Here is a 22,906-nt window from a genome sequence, read left to right as displayed (position 1 = left end):
CTGGATGTCCCGGGAGAACTGCTGAGACCTGAGTGAAAATCCTGAGATTGTTAGGGAATCAGTTATCACCCATGGGCACTGCTGAGTGTCTGTACTGTAGAGACTGAATTTTCTATAGGCATCTAATGAACTATTTATTAAGTGCAAGAACCAGCACTTAATTTTTTTGGGGAACAATTTGATGAATCCAACTGCTCACCCATGGGAGTTTAGGAACCTTTATAAAATCACTGGTTCAGTCACAATAGTGGCACTATGTTTTGGGAAAGATGTGAAGGCTTTGGAAGGGATGCAGAAGGAATTTACTACCATGATTCATGAGATGAGGGACACTAGTTATCTGAATGTCCTGGAGAAGTTGGGGTTGTATCCTTGGAACAGGGGAGCTGACGAGGGGGTCAGATAAAGGTAATAGAAATGATAAAGGGTTTACACTGGGAGAAACTGTTCTCATTGGTGTAAGGATCAAGAACAGATGACATGGAATGAAGGTGACCGCCAGGAGAACTGAAATTGTCTGAACCAAAAGCAAGCCATTATATAAAAAGACAAATGATAAATGCAAAAATATATTTATGCATCCTGTGTGGGAGTATAATTTGGAGGCAGTTGAAAGATCCCTGTTTTTTCTGGTAGAATATTTGATTAAGCACCAATATCTAAAGTATCCAAATAAAATTGTGACTAAAGAGAAGTATTAAGATCAGGTTTTGTTTGCTGATTAATAAGGAAGCACCGTAGTCCCAATTAGTCAGAGATGTCATACAATTTTCTCACAGCTTCATTAAGAATGCAGTACTTGAATATTTGTATCACGTGGTGTGTACTTGCCTCTCTGGTTCTGTGATACTAATTAGTGTTGACACTGCAACATCTTTGCCACCCTAGTCAGGGCACAGAATCACTTCCCACATGACAGGTGATGCCTTAATACTTTCCAGGTCGCTGTTTCATCATGGAATGATCTTTTAATACCAAGTAATACGTCCTTGCTCAGCTTTATTATGGGCTTTTAATAATCACCTTTTGTCATAATTTTACTTGGCTACTTTAAATATTGGGGTTTAATCAAATATTGGTACCAGCCAACCCTCTTGTTTCTAGAAAACTGTTTTGTAACTCCTGGAGCACTGATGTCACCAATTTGCTATTTCACTGTTCAGAATGCTGATTTATCTTTTTATACAATGTCAGGTTGCTGATTTGGATGGAGCCAATTTCAACCAGTACCTTGAGGGACAACACCACCTTCAGTGCTAATATGACAGAAGTTGTGAGCAGAGGTCACATTTCTGGCCACGTTTGGGTTGGGCGGCTGTGCCCATCCATATAGGTCAAGAAAACACCTTTGCATATTATTTAGATGTAATTCTTAGAAACTGCCTCTGGGATTGGAGCCAGAATTAATGTCTTCCATTATAGAGTCATGGGGTTATGCAGCACGGAAACAGGCTGTTTGGTCCAACCAGTCCATGCTGACCAAGGTGCCCACCTGAGTAAGTCCTATTTGTCTGTATTTGGCCACATCCCTCTAAATCTTACCATTCCGTGTACCTTTCTAAGTGCCTTCTAATTGTACCCGCCTCTCCCACTTCCTCTGGCAGCTCGTTCCACATACCCACTAACCTCTGTGTGGAAAACTTGCCCCTTAGTTCCCCTCTAAATCTTTCCCTTCTCACCTTAAACCTATATCCTCTAGTTTTAGACCCCCTATCCTAGGAAAAAGACTGTGATAATTCACCTTATCTATGCCCCTCATAATTTTATATACTTATATAGTGTCACCCCTCAGCCTCCAATGCTCCAGGGAAAGCAGTCCCAGGCTATCCAGTCTCTTCTTATAACTCAAACTGTCCTCTTCCAGTAACATCTTTGTGAATCTTTTCTGCACACTTCTTAGCTTCATGACATCCTTCCTATAGCTAGGCAACTGGAACTGCACACAATACTCCAAGTGTGGTCTCGCCAATGTTTTGTATAGCTGTAATGTGATGTCCCAACTCCTATACTCAATGCCCTGAACAATGAAGGCAAGCGTGCCAAAAGCTTTATTCACCACCCTGTCTGCCTGTGTCGCTGCTCTCATGGAACTATGTGAAACAGAGAGACATAGGTACCCCCAGGTCTCCTGTTTTACAACACTCTCCAGAGCCCTGCCATTTACTGTGTATGTCCTGCCCCAGTTTAACTTCTGAAAATGCTTCTTGAAAAAGTTCATTTTTACATGACTTCCTTGACATTCTGGAATGATGCAGCAAATCTTCTCACCTTTCAGACTTACCATCAAAATAAGCTCAGTGGATTACTCAATATAACTCAACGTTTAAGTACCCAGTTCACATCTGGAGTTGCTGGCCCAGCTGGTGGTGCTGATGTAATGCTTCCTTTGGATCTCAGTTACCCATGCACAAAACTGACAAGGTAACAAGAGTTGGGGCCCAATTTGGTTCCTTAATCACACCAGACCAAGCAGAGGTGTACCCCCAGCTGCAGTTTAACTCCACCCTGGTGTGAAGCCCCAGATGTAAAATTGACTGAAAGTGGACCTTTTTTAACATTCAGGTAGTCACATTGTAATAAATGTCAGCACAAGTATTCCGGAATGTGTGAATTCATCAATGGTGACAATTCACAATGGGAACTATACTGATGCATGGCCTGTAATATAGCTCTGATCTGCCCACTGCATAGATATCCTGCGATATAATCACAGCCTAAAACTCATTGTGACTCTACTCATGTACATAAGGGGTAAAGACTTTTATTCTCAAAGTCTTGCACAATTCTACTTGATTTCTATTGGTTCTGGGATTGTTAACACTGGCTGGATCCTGGAGTGTTAATTACATGAAACCTCACCTGTCACTGCCTTGTCTCCATAATCAACTGATTGTCCAACACACTATCCTCATGGCATGCCATCTTCCCTTGCCAATCGGGAAGCAAATAGATCCCTCAACAACTTAAGTTGTACAATTCTTGAAAGTCAAACATTCTTTCACCATTTTCTTTTTCTGTCTATAAAAATAAAATGAGAAAATCCCACTTCATATAACACATCTAAGAGTTTTTTTTGGATCTCTCATGGCAATATCCTGGAGATTAGTGTTTAGTTCCAAGATATATCAGATCAATTCTAGAATGTTGGCAATTCTAATGAGATCTTGTGGTAAATTTGATATTGAATTATTTCTCAAAACATTCTATTTAAGGACTTTCAGCTCTGGACTATTTTTTAAATATTTTTTCAAGAGGTTGGGCTTCGCAGGCTGAGCCGGCATTTAATTGCCCATCCCTAATTGCCCTTGGTGGTGGTGAGCAGCCTTCTTGAACTGCTGCAGCCCCTGAGGTGTGGGTACACCCACAGTCCTGTTATGGAGGGAGTTCCAGGATTTTGACCCAACAAAGGTGAAGGAATGGCAATATATTTCCAAATCAGGATGATGTGTGGCTTGGAGGGCAACTTTCAGGGGGTGGTGTTCCCTGTGCTTGTGTGTCCTTCTAGCTGGTAGAGGTTGTGCGTTTGGAAGGTGCTGTCTAAGGAGTCTTGGTGAGCTGCTGTAATTCATCCTGTAGATGGTACACACTGCTGCTGCTATGTGTCAGTGTTGGAGTGAATGAATGGTTGTGGATGGGGTGCCTATCAAGTGGGCAGCTATGCTCTGTATGGTGTTGAGCTTCATGAGTGTTGTTGAAGCTGCACTCATCCAGGCGAGTGGAGAGTGTTCCACTACACTCCTGACTTGAGCCTTGTAGATGGTGGACAGGCGTTGGGGAGTCAGGAGGTGAGTTACTCGCAGTACAATTCCTGTCCTTTGACCTGCTCTTAAAGCTACGTTGTGTATATGGCTACTCCAGTTCAGTATTCTGGTATTTTTGAAAAATTGGTCCCTCTTCCGAGGTCTGGAGGGTGGAATGCATTTCTCCAGCAAGGAATATCAACAAATCACAGGAGTGTTTGATGATTCTCCAATTATGTTCACCAAGTGTCACCCTCCAAAGTACACTTGACAAATGTAAGATATTGTCTACCTGGAAAAAAAAATGGTTCTTCAAGTCTGTCTCCAACCAACAGGGCTAAATACACCTTCTCCTTTCAAACACTAAAGATCAGACCAACTATGACCTCAGTGAACGATGAGCAGAACTGAGGGGCTAAACGGCCCACTGTTGCTATGTTCTTGGTTCAGGTCCTGATTATAGGAAATTTCCTATTATTCTCACAAGAGCTTGAATACTAATATCAATCTATATGGAAATTAAAATTTGTAGCGGTTGCTACCGCGGAATAAAACAAGACTCTACTGGGAGGATTGCCAAACAGAACTGGTTTATTTTCCCGACTTGCGCGGGCCCTTTAAGGGAGAATGTTCCCGCCCAAAACAACCGGCAATGACGTAAGTCCTACGTCATCAGGACTTTCCCGCGCGCGGGTTCTCCCCGTCGCTCGGAAAGACGAGGCCCGCCGCCATCTTGGGCCTCGTCGCTCCGACGCCGCGCGACCCGACTGCCGAGCCGGTTCACCCGACTAGACGGTGAGTCGCCACAAATTCCCCATTAACATCATTCTGCCTGTCTTGTGTGCTTATCTAATCTGTCCACCGGTATGTACTGCCATGCCACAGTCACTACAGGAATCCCAGATACAAACCCCGACTACACTGTTAAATCCTTTTCCATTTTTTGATTCACTCTATCACCTCCACTGCAGCTTGCCTTTCTATAAATAACCTCTTTATTATAGAAGTCATTTCATCCATAGACAATAATGCTGCTCCTTTCCTCATGACTGATTCCCCTTCATTCCTATGGACCTTGTAATCTGGTACCTACTACACCAATGTAATGCATGTGAAGGCCTTTTCTTTAGGCATCAAAGATATGACCTATATTAATCCAATATAGGTCATATCTGGCCACACTATTGTGGAGGAATTAAAACAGATGCGTCTTTTACTCCTCTCAGGTTTTACTCTGTATCAAAATAAATTTTGTTTTTCTGGGAAATCAAACTATTTTAAATTTATTTGCATTTAGGGATGCATATTATCTTTGTAGCCTGACCTTCTGAACTTCTGTCATTATAATTGTGTACTGTTAAAAATGTTGACAGGGATTGACCTCACAATAAACTGGTGTATGGAACTGATATTCCATGTGTAAGGTTTACACTAAATGCTTCAGGTAAACGGCATGAGAAATGGATCTTCCTTAGACTGTGGTCTTCTCTCTTCTATCTGTCAGAACTTATCTTTCTTTTCAGTGATAACTAAGGACTAATCTGAAATGGAAAACAATTAAGACTGCAGATGCTGGAATCTGAAACAACAGAAATGCTGGAAGAATTCAGCTGGTCAAGCAGCACCCGTGGAAAGAGAAAACAGTTAATGTTTCAGGTCGAAGACCCTTAAGATAGAGAGGGCACAGAAAAGTTCACAAGGACGTTACTAGGACTGGAGTCTGTGAGTTATAAGGAGAGACTGGATTGGCTGGGACTGTTTTCCCTGGAGTGAAGGAGGCTGAGGGGTGAACTTATGGAGGTTTATAAAGTTATGAGGGCCAGAGGTAGTCACAGTCTTTTTCCCAGGGTAGGAGAGTCTAAAAGTAGAGGGCATGGGTTTCATGATGAGAGAGGAAAGATTTAAAGGAGACCTGAGGGGCAAATTTTTCTCAGAGGGTGGCGGGTATATCGAACAAGCTGCCATAGTAAGTGGTAGAGGTGGGTACAATTACAACATTTAAGACATTTGGACAGGTACGTGGACGAGAAAGGTTTAGAGGGATATGGGCCAAATGCAAGCAAATGGGACTAACTCAAATAGGCAACTTGGTCAGTATGGATGAGTAGGGCCAAAGGGCCTGTTTCTGTGCTATATAACTCTATGAAGCTATGAGCTCCTTCATCAGAATCTGATATCACCGGAACTTCCCTGCAATCTCTGGTCCTATACCAAGAATCCACCTGCAGAATTTATACATTTGAGCAGGTTGTTTCTTTTTGCTTCATTTCAAAACTTAACTCTCCAAACCGGACTGATTGTGATTTAACATAAACCATTATTGGTCTGGAATGCTTACAACCCATAGAGGCGAGGCTTGGGAAGAACATATATGTGAAACTTAATTTATGGGCATGGTTAATATAGTACTAGTCATCAGAGTGAAATGGCCCGAGGGTATCTGAGCCCGTGACTGGACCCGTGTTTTATTCTGCCCACGTCAAAGTACTTCTAAAAAAATTCCAGGAATTCAACCACAATTGAAAAGAAGCGTGTTCATCCCCTCAAATTCACTTCCTGATAGGCAAACAAACGGTTATTGCAATGTTAAATCTTTGCAGGGAACTAAAATAACAGCAGCTGAGAGGGGCTGTACCTTGTAACAGAATCTAATTGTTGACCTTTTATTTAAAATTAAAAACGCATTTTTCTTTGTGTCAGTAAATAACTTGAGGGATAAAATCAAATAGAAAAGAAAATGTAAGTGATGTGAAATGTTCCTAACACTCCCAGGCCCTCAATACTTGTCAGATTTTACTCTTAAAATCTTTCACTAAAATAGAATAACAAGCTTCAGAAGAAAGTGCGGTGCACCGGCAGGGTAGACAACGTCGAGGATGTTCACATCTTACAGCAATTATTCCTCTCACAGTTTTACCCTTTGTATATTTTAAAGATATTAACGTATTATAGTAATTATTCCTTTAGCAGTTTTACCCTTTGTAAATTTAGAAGTACTGCTTTTGCCACAGGTAGAAAACAGCTCGTTTCCCAAATAAAAGTGAAGTGAACGTTACGGCTATAAACTGAATGAATTCAGATAATACCAGAAAACATTCGAAACAAATAGGGATACTAACTCTCTAACTCGGCTTCATTCTTTCTTTCCTCCCTTTCAATTTGCATTGTTGTGTTTCTGATTGCGTAGTTTATAATTTTAAAAATAGTCAGAATCTACGCGAGATGTCTGTCTTCTAAATTTCATTTATTCTAGAAGAAATAATCACCTCATGGGCGGTAAATATGCATTGTACAGTGTCAGCTTTGATCTCACTCTGTGTAAATACGGGTTAGTAACATTCCCACTGTCCAGTGTTCAGGAACTGGTATTGTTGTAAAGAGACGAGTTGCCACTGTTCACTATCAGAGAATAATTCTGCCCGCAGTGATTTCCAGTTTTGATGCTCTTGCTATGGTGTTATCGAATCTGAATTTAATGACTTGTAGTTCTTAAACTTTTTTTTTGTTGGTTGCGCACTCGGATTTAAACGTCATTTAAAATTTACGTCCTGAATTAATAGTACACGGTTTCAACCTGTACTTTATTAGAAAATACTGCAAATTTAAAACAAAAACAGAAAATGCCGGAAACACTCATCAGGCAATGTCTGTGGACAGAGAAACAGAGTTAGCGTAAGATCTTCGACCCGAAGTGTGAACTCTGTTTCTCCGTCCAGGGTTACTGCCTGACCTGCGGAGTGTTTGCAGCATTCTCTGTCTTATTTTAGATTTCCAGCATATGCAGTTTTAAAAATGTTCATTTACTATACATTTAAGTTGCTCTGATTTAGATGTTTGTTTTATGCCCATTCCCCGTTGCCGAATCATTTACTCGTAAGAAACAGTTCAAGATCTTAAGGGTATTCAATGCACAGAAGTAAGGCTTCATCCCCAGAAAATAACAAATGTTCTTCTCCTGTCGGATTTGCTCATTCCAGGAAGTGCTAGAAGTTATAACATAGAAACGGACTGTCCAATCTAACCGACGCTTGTCCGGACGACCTCAATAAGTACATTCGCTGGGATCGCTCAAATTGTTTGCACAACTACCAACACCTTAAATAGAAACGATGCGTTGCCGCTTACGATTTTCATCAAACTCTTTAGAAATTATCTAAATAATATTTTCTTAGTTAACGAAATAATGGAAATTGCAATGGAAATAAAGAGCATTAGTTTGTACAGTCAGCTGCTTATCAGTTAATTTTACACGAAACCACATAATATATGGCATGTGTTGAAGGAGAGGACACAGGTAATTTTTTTTGTTTGATACCTTTTAGAGATAGAAACCATAGAAAAACTACAGCACAAAACAGGCCATTCGGCCCTTTTAGTCTGTGCCGAAGCATTATTCGGCTAGTCCCATTTACCTGCCCCCAGTCCATACCCCTCCAGACCTCTCTCGTCCATGTATCTATCCAATTTACTCTTAAAAGTTAAGAGCGAGCCCGCATTTACCACATCAGATGGCAGCCCATTCCACACTCCCACCACTCTTTGAGTGAAGAAGTTCCCTCTAATGTTCCCCCTAAACCTTTTCCCTTTCACACATTGTTCGAACACATTGCCAATTTTTATTCAAATCAATACATTACTGCGAATGCTGGAAGTCTGGATTGAAAACGGGGAATTGTGGAAGTGCTCAGCTTGTCCAGGCAGCACTGGCGGAGAGAGTAAGTTTTTTTCTGTCTTCACGTTACTCTACATACATCCAATTTGGCGAAATACAGCAAAACATTAAACTCTTTTCCTTTTGTTTTGCTTAGCATTTCTCGAATTACGATTTTACATAATTCGTGAGCTCTTTGGGGGAAAATGTACTATTAATCCCCCACACCCTTCCTTAAAAGGTGGTGGAAAACATAACAGCTTTCAGAAATATTAGCATTCATTACACTTACAAGGATAAAGAAAATGCAGGACTGAGGAACGAGAGCTGCCCGAAAAGTTGTCGGGATGATTGATGATGTGCATTTTGTAAAAGAGTTGATGGTAATTAACATTTTATTTTACTAATGGCTAACTTTACTGCTGCAGCTAAACACGTGCATGAGAAATGCAAACACGCGGCAACTCCGCCCAGGAGCGCGCCTGGCGACGCGCATGCGCAGGGGGCGGGGCGGGCGCTATAAAAGAAGCGGGAAAGCGGCTGGCGCTCAGTGGCAGGTGGTGGGGGTTGAGGGGTGCGTGGGGTATTTACGCGGGGGCGGTAGGAAAGTGTTGGTGGTGTGAGCCGAGGGGGTTGCTGAGGAGGAGAGGGGATAGGTGAGGGTTGCTGAGGAGGGGATAGGTGAGGGTTGCTGAGGAGGAGGAGGGAAGGGTGGGGGAGGTGGTATTGAGGCGGTGCTGAGGTACTCGACGGTGTAGGGCCTGAGGCCGCCGCCATTCTGCCTTCCTGCCGCCAGCCTGGGGCGAGGAGATGCAGCGAGACTACAACCCGAGCTTCGCGGGCGTCGAGGACGCGGCCGCGGTTCCGTGCAGTCGTTTCCATGTGAAGCTGGTGGATGAGCGGCCGGTGCCCGGCCTCCCGCAGGACGACGAGCCGCCCGAATACGCGGCACCTTCCTTCGGGGGCGAGGAAGGGTTGAGCCGTCTCCACCCGTTCGAGTACCGGGGCCCGGGGGGCGGCTTCCCCGGCTGCGACCCTCTCCGCCCCGACACCCTCTTGCAAACGTACGACACCATCACCAACTCCCACCTGAAGACCTTCGGGCACAACACTGTGGACAAGGTGCCCCGAATCGACTTCTACCGCAACACCGGCAGTTTCAGTGGCGTCAAAATCAACAGGCCGACCCTGGCCGATCTTCATGAAGATCTGAAGACGGTGAGTTTACTTGCTGTGCTGGTAGTAATTATGATGCTTGCACCCTACAGTGGTCGCCTTTAAGATTTAGCTTCATTTTAGCCGGTCTGGGTGTGAGCGAGTCTCAGCATTGAGGTGCTTGGGTTCCACTCTCCATTCCAGAGATCGGTGCACAAAATCCAGCCTGACGTTCCTGACAGTACATGAGATTATTTCTGCCAAAAGTTGCCGTCCTTTGGTTGAGACGTCAAACTGAGGCTCCTGGTGCCAAAGAAGCTATGGTGTGGAACAGGTACTTGGCACTAGTTATCGCGCCAACATTTCCCCTCAAGAGAACTACTGAAAGGTAAACTGGCCATTATCGCATTATTTTGAGGGCAAATTTGCAGTATTTCTGCGTCACTAGATACATAGTGGCATGCGAAAGTTTGGGCGCCCCTGGTCAAAATTTCTGTTACTGTGAATAGCTAAGTGAGTAAAAGATGACCTGATTTCCAAAAGGCATAAAGTTAAAGATGACTCGTTTCTTTAATATTTTAAGCAAGATTACTTTTTTATTTCCAATTTTTACAGTTTCAAAATAACAAAAAGAAAAGGGCCTGAAGCAAAAGTATCTCAGCTTGTAAATACCTTTTGTAGCCAGCTAAGAGTCTTTCAATTCTTGTTTGGGGGATTTTCACCCATTCTTCCTTTCAGAAGGCTTCTAGTTCTGTGAGATTCTTGGGCTGTCTTGCATGCACTACTCTTTTGAAGTCTATCCACAGATTTTTGATTATTTTTAAGTCGTGGGACTGAGGGCCATGGCAGAACCTTAAGCTTGTGCCTCCTGAGGTAGTCCATTGTGGATTTTGAGGTGTTTAGGATTGTTATCCTATAGTAGAAGGCATCCTCTTCATCCTCAGCTTTTTTTTTACAGACAGTGTGATGTTTGCTTCCAGAATTTGCTGGTATTTAATTGAATTCATTCTTCCCTCTACTAGTGAAATGTTCCCTGGCTGCAACACAAGCCCAAAGCATGATTGCTCCACCCCTGTGCTTAAGAGTTAGAGAGGTGTTCTTTTCATGAAATTCCACACCCTTTTTCTCCAAACTTTCCTGCGTCCTCATCACAATTCAGCGTCAGAAGTTTGCAAAGGAACATGTAAACAAGCTTGATGCGTTTTGGAAACTAGTCCTGTGGACTGATGAAGTTAAAATAGGACTTCCTGGCTGCAATGAGCAAAAGTATGTTTGGAGGAAAAAAGGGTGCAGCATTTCATGAAAAGAACACCTCTCCAACTGTTAAGCATGGGTGGATCGATCATACTTTGGGCTTGTGTTACAGCCAGTGGCACAGGGAACATTTCACTGGTAGAGGGAAGAATGAATTCAATTAAATACCAGCAAATTCTGGAAGCAAACATCAGTCTTTATATTAAAAAAGCTGAAGATAGAGGATGGCTCCTACAACAGGATAACAATCCTAACACCTCAAAATCCACAATGGACTACCTCAAGAGGCACAAGCTGAAGGTTCTACCATGGCCCTCACAGTTGCCCAACCTAAACATTGTAAATCTGTGGATAGACCCCAAAAGGGCAGTGCATGCAAGATGGCCCAAGAATCTCAGAACTAGAAGCCTTTTGCAAGGAACAATGGGTGAAAATCCCTCAAACAGAATTGAAAGACTCTTAGCTGGCTACAGAAAGTGTTTACAAGCTGTGATACTTGCCAAAGGGGGTGTTACTAAGTACTGACCATGCAGGGTGCCCAAGCTTTTGCTTCGGGCCCTTTTCCTTTTTTGTTGTTTTGAAACTGTAAAAGATGGAAATAAAAAAAAGTAATGTGTCATTAACTTTATGCCTTTTGGAAATCAGGTTATCTTTATTTAGCTATTCACAGTAACAGAAATTTTGACTAGGGTGCCCAAACTTTTGCATGCCACTGTAGGTGCAAATTTCTGCAAAGGGGAAGGGATGTCTGGGCATATCTTCTGTGCTATCTGGTGTTTGCCATGTATAACCCAGTCAAACCTTTGCAACTACATTAGCTTGTACAGTCAGTGTACTGACCAGGTGGGTATGTTTGCTGCAATGTGCTTGTGTGATGAGAGTTGTCTCCTTGCAGTGTTCTGGACAAACTGGAAATCAAATAATTGCACTTTTCCATTGCAGAAACATAGAGTGGAGCCTTTTGATGCCTTAAGTCGAGAACAATCTGTATTTATAGAGCCTTTAATGTGGCAAACCATCTTGAACAACTTCACAGCTATTACTGAAAAGAATTTCACAAAACTATATAAATATTGGGGCAGATGAGTCTGGTGAAAGAAGCAAGTTTTAAGGACCATAATGTCTCTTCAGGAGAAGTGAAGAGACAGATTTGGGAAGAAAATTCCAGAACATGAAATCATGGCACATGCTTGCATGTCTCCCAGTAGAACACTACAGCACAGTACAGGTCCTTCAGCCCACAATGTTGTGCTGACATTTTATCCTGATCAAAGTTCTATCTGACCCTTCCCTCTCCCATAGCATCCCCATTTCCCTATCATTCATGTGTCTATCCAAGTTTCTTAAATGTCCCTAATATATCTGCCCCCACAACCTCTGCCAGTGCATTCCATGCACCCACCACTGTTTTTAAAAAAACTCTTGCCTCTGACATCCCCCCCCCCCCTTATACCTTCCTCCAATCACCTTAAAATTATGCCCTCTTGTGTTAGCTGTTCTCACCCGGGGGGGGGGGGGGGGGGGAGGGGGGAGGAGTATCTGACTATCCACTCAATTCCACTCAATCTATGCCTCTTAACTTGTTTACCTCTATCAAGTCACCTCTCATCCTCCTCTCCAAAGAAAAGCCTTAGCTCACTCAACCTATCCTCAAGACGTGCTCTCCAATTCAGGCAACGTCCTGAAAATCTCCTCTGCACCCTCGCTAAAGTTTCCACATCCTTCCTATAATGAGGCGACCAGAACTGAACACAATTCTCCAAGTGTTGTCTAACCAGAGTTCTATAGAGCTGCAACATCACCTCATAGCTCTTGAACTCAATACCCTGACTAATGGAGGCCAAACCACCATACACTGCCTTAACAACCCTATTGAACTGCGTGGTAACCTTGAGGGATCTGTGGATATGGACCCCAAGATCCCTCTGTTCCTCCACACTGCTAAGAGTCCTGCCATTAACCTTGTATTTTGCCTTCAAATTCAGTCTCGTGAAGTGTATCACTTCACACATCTAGCTTGAACTCCATCTGCCACTTTTCAGTCCAGGTCTGCATTCTATCAATATCCTGTTGTAATCTAGAGCAACATCCTACACTATCCACAAGACCACCAACTTTTGTATCATCAGCAGACTTGCTAACCCACCCTTCCACATCCTCATCCAAGTCATTTATAAAAATCACAAAGAGCAGGGGTCCCAGACAGATCCCTGCAGAACACCACTGGTCACTGACCTCCAGGCAGAATTCACTCCATCTACCACCATCCTGTCTTCTGTGGGCCAGCCAATTCTGAATCCACACAGCCAAGTTTCCCTGGATCCCATGCCTCCTGACTTTCTGAATGAGCCTTCCATGAGGAACCTTATCAAACATCTTACTAAAATCCATGTACACCACATCCACCGCTGTACCTTCATTGATGAATTCTTTGAGGATGTGACAAAGTACACAGGCTCATGAGGCACAACCTGCCCCTCAAAGCCATACTGACTGTCCCTAATAAGCCTATGCTTCTCTAAATGCCCATAAATCCTGTCTAAGAATCTTCTCCAGTAATTTGCCCACCACTGAAGTAAGACTCACTGGTCTATAATTTCCAGGGTTATCCTTACTCCCTTTCTTAAACAAAGGAACAACATTTGCTACCCTCCAATCATCTGGCACTACTTCCGTGGCCAGTGAGGACACAAAGACTGTCGCCAAAGGCACGGCAATCTGTTCCCTCGCTTCCCTTAATGACCTTGGATATATCCTGTCTGGTCCCAGTGACTTATCTATCCTAATGTTTTTCAAAAGTTCCAGCACATCCTCTTTCCTCACATCAACATGCCCTAGCATATCAGCCTGTCATACAACATCCTCTCAAACATCAAGGTCTCTCTCTCTGGTGAATACTGAAGCAAAGTATTGATTAAGGACCTCCCCTACCTCTTCCAACTCCAGGCATGTTTCCTCTTTTCTCCCTGATCGGTCCTACCCTCACTCTAGTCATCCTCCTATTCTTCACATACATGTAGAACGCCTTGGGGTTTTCCTTGATCCTACTCACCAAGGACTTCTCATGCCCCCTTCTAGATCTCGTAGGTCCATTCTTAAGCTTCCTCCTGGCTACCTTGTAACTTTTCAGAGCCCTGTCTGATCCATGCTTTCTAAACCTCAGATAAGCTTCTTTCTTCCTCTTGTCAACCACGATTCCTTCACTCTACCATCCTTGCCCTGCCTCAATGGGACAAACCTATCCAGAAGCCCATGCAAGTATTCCTTAAACAACCTCCACACTTCTGTTGTGCGCTTCCCCAAGAACATTTGTTCCCAATGTATGCTCTGAAGTTCCTGCCTAATAGCATCATAATTCCCCTCCCCCAGTTAAATACCTTCCCATATCGTCTTCTCCTATCACTCTCCAAGGCTATGGTAAAGGTCAAGGAGTTATGGTCACAGTCTCCAAAATGCTCTCCCACAGAGATCTGAAACCTGATCAGGCTAATTGCCTATTACTAAGTCTAGTATGGCCTCTCCTCTAGTCAGCCTGTCCACATACTGTGTCAGGAATCATTCCTGGACACACCTAACAAACTCTGTCCCACCTATCCCCTTTACACTAAGGAGGTGCCGATCAATATTGGGGAAGTTGAAATCACCCATGACAACAACCTCGTTATTTTTGCACCTCTCCAAAATCTGCCTCCTGATCGGCTCCTCAGCGTCTCTGCTGCTATTGGGGGGATCTGTAGAATACTCCCAATAGAGTGATTGCTCCCTTCCTGTTACTGACTGTAGAGCAATTTAAATTCAAATCAAGAAATAGATGTTGTTGCAGTTTGTGGCGCTGGAGGAGGTTAAAGAGATGCATGGAAGAATAGGTCATGTGGTCCCTCAGATCTACTCCACCATTCAGTAGACCATGGCTAATCTAACCTTAGCCTTGTCTCCACTTTCCTGGCTGTTCCCCCTTGACTCCCCAGTAGATCAAAACATTAGTGTTATTTTGGCCTAGAATGTATTAAAGACTTGACCTTGACTACTCTGCATGGTAGAAAATTCCCAAGATTCTTGACCCATTTGAGAGAGGACCTCTCCCTTTCTCAGAGACCTCTCTTTTTAATTGGGGTCCCTTTATTCAAGGTTCCTCAATGAGGGGAAATATCCTCAACATCTGCCTTGTCAAATTATCTGAGAATCTTGAGTTTTACAGGTTTGAGATAAGGAGGTCAGAAGGTTATGGAAGGAACAAGATGTTGCGAGTTAGGCCAGCAGCAGTGGAGTTTTAGATTACCTCTAGTTTATTGAGGGCAGAGTAGGGTAGCTGACAGGACTGAGTTGGAATAGACCAATCTAGAGCTAAAAAGACATGAATGAAAATTTATTTGTAACAAATGAGCTGGGGCAGGATGGAGTTGGGTGATATTGCCAAGGTGGAGGATACTGGAGGCAACAATGCAGAAGTGGAAAGATGTTTACAGATGATTCTCTGGTTAACAAATGGAAAGATAAGAATTGGGGGTTGGTTTCTACCCAGCTGGAATATATTATAATAGGGTAAAGCCATTTGGGATGACATTGCTGCAGGTCTTTGATTTTCTTTCAATGGAAGAAAGTTAAGCAGTGGTGCACTGGACATGTATTATTTCTGGATTGTTTCCCGGACTAATTTTGAACTAAAGCTCCCTGAGCTGGTGCATTGAACTCCTTTAAGATATATTGTCCTTCCTGTAGCATATCACAGTAGTAGCAATCAGAAAGTAATCTGTGCAGTTTTGGACAACACGTTGCAGCCATGTGACGCACAGATGAATACAACAATACTTTTGATGAGAAATTAAATACTATGTAACATGGAAGAAACTGCAGTATAATGTGGAGGAGACTACAGCAATCTGGTCTGTTGGATAGTTTGGTTCATCTTGCCTCAGTGATTGGTGACCAGCTTGTGCTTAGCCACACTTGCCTACAGAGGCACTTTGAAGCTGGTTGCTGATAAGTGAAGCCCTGTACACCATAGAGCCTCCCAATGTGCCTGGGTGGTCCTGTAGCTGCCTGTGGCGGTGGGCACTGGAGGGAAAGGGTATTAGAGATGCTTTCTTTTTTGGATTTGACATTTATTAACATATTAAAACCTAGCAGTCTTTTGAGAAGGTCTTGTTAGAGGCAACAAGATAACAAATCAATACTTAGCTAACCAATAAAGAGCCACAGGATTCATCTAAGTATATAATGGGAACAGCGACCCCTTTCATTTCTGCTGAATGTGCTATCTCGATACTGCCCTGTGACTGCTTATTTTCTGGTGTTAATACAAAACTTGTTTTAAGATACAACCTCTTCTTGCATAGCTGCTTAATATTGGGTAACTGGCTTGGCAGTAGGCAGTAGCAAATAAAGAAATTGTAGTGTTTCATGTTTGTGGAGCATTCATACCCATTTTTGATATCAATGAGTATGCAATCATATTATTGTAAAAACAGCAAGACATTTGAGACTGTTTGTCAGTGATGCACCGCGTTTTGCAGGATACACATTGACAATCACAGTAAACTGCTTTCCGAGCACTACCTGCACAAACACAAATCCATACCTATCTATGTCCATGCCATTGTCACTTTGCGTTCAGAGTCCAGCAGCAGAAACTGTTTCCCAATGGGTTATACAGGTTCACTTATAAACATTTTGTGCATTGTAGTCCAAAAATGCATCTTTCCTTTTGGAAGAATTGCGCCAGGTTTGATTATTCCTATTTCCAAAGTATTTAGAAGACCCTATCATCACTAAGGGCTAGCAGAAGCACAATTAGAACATAACAGCACAGTGCAGGCCCTTCGGCCCACATGTTGTGCTGACATTTTATCTTGCTCTAAGATCTATCTAACCCTTCCCTCCCACATAGCCCTCCATTTTTCTATCATTCATGTGCACGTAGTTAATGTCTGAGATCAAAGGTGAAAGAATTTGCATAAATATTGAAAGTAATTTGGTTTATTCTGAAACCAGGGTCTTAAATCTGAAAGCATGAGAGGTGAGTTGTCTATGATTAGGAAACTACATTAAGAAATATGACTAAATCAGCAATTGATAACATTTAAAGAATGAATTCATTATTTACAAGTTGTATCTTTTTTTTACAAGGCACCAAAAGTAAATGTAGTCAAGCTGTAAAGTTAAAAGTAGTATTAGATCAAAGAAAAGCTTGTAATATTGCCAAGGAAAGCAGTGAGGTGAGGAATAGGAAAATTTCAGCATTCAGCAAAAGAGGATCAAGGCATTGATAAGGAAAAGAAAAGAAGATCAAGAAAGTAGGCAAAGATAAAGGAAAACTTTTTGTAAAAGCTTGTCAGTTAATGTGAGTTCCTCACATGGGAGAAAACATATTGAAGAATAAGGAAATGACAGATTGAACAGATTGATCTATTTTCAAGAAAGAAAATGCAGAAAACCAGGAAATAGGGATGTATGAGGAAATAAAAGTAATAAATGTGAGTAAAGAAATTAGCATTAATTTAGCAAAGTTGTATGGGAGAAATTAATGGGACTGGAAGGCAATTGAATTCCCAGGATCTCATGACCTGCATCCTAAGACTTTAAAGGACATGGCTGTAGAGATGGTGGATGAACTACTTGTCATCTTCTAAAATTTTCTAGAACAGTTCCCACATAGAAAGATAGCAAGTGTTGCTATTCCTTTCAAGAAAGGAAGGAGAGCAAAAACAGTTGCCTGACAGCATCAGTTGGGAAAATGCTGGAACCTATTGTTAAAGTAGTAACAGGTCACTTCAAAAATATTTGGATTGAGAAGTGATATTATGGATTTATGAAAGGGATTGTGTTTGATGAATTTTGGAATTCAGAGGTTCTGCAGGGATCTGTGCTGGGGGTTCAGCTGTTCACAACCTAAGTCAGTGATTTAGATAAGGGGATCAAGTGCAATATGTTCATGTTTGCTGAAGATACTGTGGAATGGATGCAGAGAGACATCTGGGAGATAGTTTAAGCGAAAGGGTAAGGCAGATAAAATGTATTGTAAGTGGAAAAATGTGAGATCTTTGCTTTGGTAAGCAAGACTGAATTTCTTTTGAATGGTATTGGTGTTCCGAGGACTTGGGTGTCCATGTGCAGGAATAACTGAAAGTTAACGTGAAGGGTACAGTGAGGAATTAGGAAGGCAGACACTATTTTGGCCTTCATTGCAAAAGGATTTAAGTATAAGAGTAGATGTTTTGGTCCAATTATATTGTACACTGAGAACTGATCTGGAACATTTTCTACAAGTCTGATCTCTGTTGAAGGTTGAATGTACTTGCGATGAGGGAATATAGTGAAGGTTCACCAGATTGATTCCTGGGATGGCAAGTTTATCATCTGAGAAGAGGATAAACAGGCTAGGCCTTTACTTTCTTGAGCTTGGAGTGCAAATTGATTTTTCATTGAAACATGAAGTTATGGGCTTGATAGGGTAGATGCAGGTATGGTACTTCCCTTAGATGTGTCTTGAACTATAGGTCACAGGCTAAATTTATTTATTTTTAAATAAGGGATCAATCATTCATGACTGAGCTGAGAAATTTCTGCAGCAGAAGGGTGGTGAATCTTTCTAATTCATAACCCATGATGGTCTTTGCAAGACAGATGGTTAATTTTTTGATAAAAAGGAATCAGGGGATATAGTTGTTACAGGAAAATGGTACTGAGGTAAAAGATCATCTATGATCTTTTTGAACAGCAGAGCAGGAATAAGGGGCTGAATGGCCTATTCCTGTTTCTGTCTTGTGTTCTAAGCATGTGACCTCCACTGGCACAAAAGGAGGATGGCCAATCACACATAGTAAATTCTGTGCCTTTTCCAGTGTTATCCAGTTTCTCCTTGAGTAGTCATGGAATCATGAAGCTGAGATGACAATAACCAATTATATCTTATATAATGACTTTAATTTGATACTGAACCACAAGAAGATGGGGGCAAGTTAACAAAAACCTTAGGTGTTTTGGAGTATTTAAAGGAGGAAATGAGTGGAGAGAATTAAGGAAGGAATTCCTGACCTTAGATCTTTGACTGAAAACTGCCATGCAGGGGTGATTAAAGATGGGATTGCATGAATGAATGCAGATATCACTGGAGTTTACACAATGTAGGAATGAGGTTTTGCATGGATTTTAGAATAAGATGAAGAATTTTTAAATTTGCTGTTTCTTAACTGGTGGTCACTGTAGTTCAGTAGACAAAGGTACTGATCTATAGGATGCAAGTAGTTGAGCTTTGGAGATAAGGCTGCCTTGGATTGTTGGAGTTGAGGCTAGAGGTAACAACAGCATGGGTAACTGTTTCAGCTGCAGATTAGCTGAGGCACTTGCAAATTTAATGGTCATGAGGTGGGAATAGGTGTTGATGTATAATCAGAAGTTCATGCGTACCAAATATTGTTAATGTTTCGTTCTGCCTTGTCCTCCGTGGATATGAATGCAGTTACCAAAGGATGGAGTTTGTGGCCATGACTGAAGACCATCTCCTTTTCGTATCCCAGGCTAGTAAACAGGACCTAGATTCCTGGCTGATTATCTTTTTTTCTCACCTTCCTTTCTAGTTAGAGTAGATGGTACCACAATTTGAAGCATTAGCCTATTGTTGCATTATTTGAATTAATTGGAAGATATGCAGAGTTCTGTGGCATTATATTGTAATTCCACATTTATTAAAAGGAAGCTTTTTGACAACATTGGACCTGCCCCTTGAATCAATGCCCTTTATTAATAATTGATCATTACTTTTTCCAACATCCTGTTTAATAGACAAACTATTTTGTTCTATAATCTGCTTATAGGATATTGTATCAGTTCCTGGTACAGTGGAAGGTATTGCCAATGGTGATGGTGCAGTAAGTGATGAAGCAGGAAGGAAGCCTTCAGAAAATGAATTAGTGAGGTTTGGATGGATCAAAGGTGTGCTGGTAAGAAAATCCTGCCAAAGTTATAATGTGCTTATTTTTATTGAAATATAACAATGAAGTTTAACTGACTTTGCATTTTTTTTAAAAAAAATGGGTATAGTTATGTGGGATTTGTAATTAAGCTGTGCACTCTTTTTTAAAAAAAAGAATGATGTAGTCTACTTGGAAAAGTAGTAGGCTTCAGGATACATTCTTTCTAATGTGTTCAGATAAAACTGAATGAGCCAAGTTTATTTCTAAACGACACATACCAAAAGAGGGGAGATAGCCAGTATAGAGTTGGGAGGGAGACGATAAGGTAGATGGAGCCAGGAGGGGTGGAGTCAGGACACAGTGGTTGGTGGGTGATACATGGAGACTGATAAGGAAGAGAAAAAAGGGGCAGATAGTGCCAGGTTTGAGGGGGTCGGGGAAGGTAGAGACAGACTGGAAGGTGTTAAGTGGATACCTGAGAGGCTGCAGATAATACATGGAACCAGATAAGAGAGGGTTGATGGGCAGATGGAACCAGTTAGGGGAGAAGTTGGGACAAACAGAAGGTGTAGGGTGTGGGTGATGGGCTCATGGAACCAGTAGGGGAGGGTAATGAAACTGGGTGACAGGAATGGGGGGACAAGAAGCAGGGGGAAAGAGCACGGAGTGTGGGTTACTTGAAGTTGAAAAATTCAATGTTCATACCTTTGGGTTGTAGACCACCAAAGTGAAATATGATGTGCTATTCTTCTGGTTTGTGTTTGGCCTCACCCTGGCAGTGGAGAAGGCTTGAGGACTGACAGGTCGGTATGGGAAGGGGAGTTGAAATGGCATGCAAATGAGAGATCAGGATTGCCGTTGCAGACAGCAAAGGTGTTCTGCAAAATGGTTGCCTTGTCTATGCTTGGTTTCACCAATGTAGAAGAGGCCACATTGAGGGCATTGAATGCAGTAGATGAGATTGGAGGAGGTGCATCTGAGTCTTTGTCTGACCTAGAAGGGCTGTTTGGATGGTGGTGAGGGAGGAGGTGTAGAAACAAGTGTTGCAGGGGAACGTGCTGAGGAGCAGGCGGGGGTGAGTGGGTAGGGATAAGCAAACCAGGGAGCTACAGAGAGTAGTCTCTGAAGAAATCAGAAGGCAGTGGGGAGGGGAAGATGTAACTAGTAGTGGGATCCTGTTTCAGCATGCAAAGGCTGATAGGGTGAAGGTGAGGACCAAGGGAACTCTCTGATCAGGGTGGGTGCATAAGAGAAGTCCAGGAAATGGAGGAATCTGCAGTCTCGTGTGTCTCTAGTGCTGAATTTGAATCTGTTTTCGTTGCAAAACATTGGCATAAATTTGTTGATGTAACTTTTTTTTTATTTGCCTAATCAAGAGGTTGAAGAAACAGGAAAACTTGTAGTTCTTGGGCGAAAAATAAGCTTCTCATTTTGTCTTTAAAATTTAGCAAATTTAAATTTTCAAAATGACCAAACTAGGGAAAGGGATATGATTTGCAAAATTAAAAAAAAATGTTAATGACAAGTAAGATGATATAGATGACAGTTCCATGAATCACATGTAGCTCTTCCAACTTTCTCTTCAGATTCATATGTATGGGCATCATATTTAGGCATTGTAGTTAATTCATGTCTTGTATTGTAGGTACGATGTATGTTGAATATATGGGGTGTGATGCTTTTTATTCGACTATCCTGGATAGTTGGTCAGGCTGGAATAGGTATGTTTGCATTTTTTTAATAAGTTTGCGCAATTAAGTTTTCAGAAAGTAATATCTGCCACTACTTTAGATTTCATGCTGTTAGAAAACAATGTAAATGAATTCTCTTTACACCAGCAGTTCTCTCCTAATAGTGACTATAATGATTCTTTGGTCCCAGTATATAGCAGTTTAGAGCAATAGCATAGAAACAGGCTCTTCATCCCACTGAATTTGCCAGCCAAAAAGTACCCATCTATACTAATCCATTTCCCAGCACTTGACCCTTAGTCTCCTATGCCATAGAGTTACAAGTACTCATCTCCATAATATGTTGAGGATCTCTGCCTCCACTAATCCTGAGGCAAAGAGTTCCAGATTTCAAATGTCCTCTAGGTGAAAAAATTCTTTAAATCTCCTACATCTTTACTTTAAACCTACGCCCTCTGGTCAAAGACATCTCTGGTAAGCGCAAGGGTTTTCTCACTATCTACCTTATTTATGCCCCTCCTAATTTTTCAATCAGGACACTCCTGATACATTAACCCTACCTGCACCAAAGAAAATAGACCTAGCTTATCCAATTTCTCCTCATAGTTGAGTCATTCCGTCCCAAGACACATCCTGGTGAATCTCTTCTGCACCTCCATTGCAATCACATCTTTCCTATAACATGGCAACTGGAACTGCACACACTACTTCAACTGTGACCTAACTAATGATTAATTTAGCTGCACCACAACTTCCCTGCTTACATTCTATGCCCTGGCTAATGCCTAGGCAAGTACTGAAGGGGTAGCATACTGGCACAGCCTGCAGAGCTGCTGCCTCACAGCTCCAGCAGTCCTGATCTCTGCTCTGTGTGGAGCTTGCAAATTCTCCCTGTGATCACATGCACTTGCCTGGGTGTTCTGGATTCTTTGCACACTAATGAAGTGCAGGGTTGCTTACTAATTGGTGACTGTAAATTGCCCCATTGTGCATGTATGGTAGGATCTGGGGGAACTCATAGGGAGAATAAAATGGGATTAGTATAAATGGATGGTTGGCACAGACTCAGTGGGCTGAATGGCCTGTTTATGTTCTATAATTCTGAAGTGCCCCCTGTGCCTTTATAACCATCTTATCTACCTGTGCCATCAGGGATCCTTGGACGTACAGAGGTCCTTCTGTACCTTCCTAGGATCTTGGCGTTTATTATGTATTTTCTTGTTTTGCTAGTCCTTACAAAGTGTATCACCTCACATTTTTCAAGATTAAATTCTATCTGCCATTGCTGTGCCCATCTTAGCAATCAATCAATATTGTTCTGTAGCTGAAGACCACCCTCCTCACTCAACAACAGCACCAGTCTTCATGTATGAACTTCCTAATTGTACCTTCTACATTCACATCTAACAACGTATGTGACAAACAGCAAGAGTCCAGCACTGATTTCTGCATTACACCACTGACCACATAAGCAACCATCACCTGCAGCCTCCTATCACCAAG

General features: G+C 42.1%; 1 protein-coding gene across 2 annotated transcripts in view; it reads left to right on the top strand.

Moving 5' to 3' along the window:
- The first annotated feature begins 9,074 nt into the window (after positions 1-9,074).
- Positions 9,075-22,906, top strand: part of slc12a1 (solute carrier family 12 member 1) — an 83,939-nt gene continuing 70,107 nt past the window's right edge. Inside the window, exons 1-3 of one of the 2 annotated variants that reach the window (XM_052042361.1) lie at positions 9,075-9,609; positions 19,614-19,739; positions 21,358-21,433. In XM_052042361.1, coding sequence (XP_051898321.1) covers positions 9,202-9,609; positions 19,614-19,739; positions 21,358-21,433 — 610 coding nt within the window. In that variant the 5' untranslated portion in view covers positions 9,075-9,201. The remainder of the gene's footprint in view (positions 9,610-19,613; positions 19,740-21,357; positions 21,434-22,906) is intronic. The other variant, XM_052042362.1, reaches the window with a different exon arrangement.

This window comes from Pristis pectinata, chromosome 32 (assembly GCF_009764475.1).
Source record: "Pristis pectinata isolate sPriPec2 chromosome 32, sPriPec2.1.pri, whole genome shotgun sequence".
Lineage (NCBI taxonomy): Eukaryota > Metazoa > Chordata > Chondrichthyes > Rhinopristiformes > Pristidae > Pristis > Pristis pectinata.
This window is presented reverse-complemented; position numbering and strand designations above follow the sequence as displayed.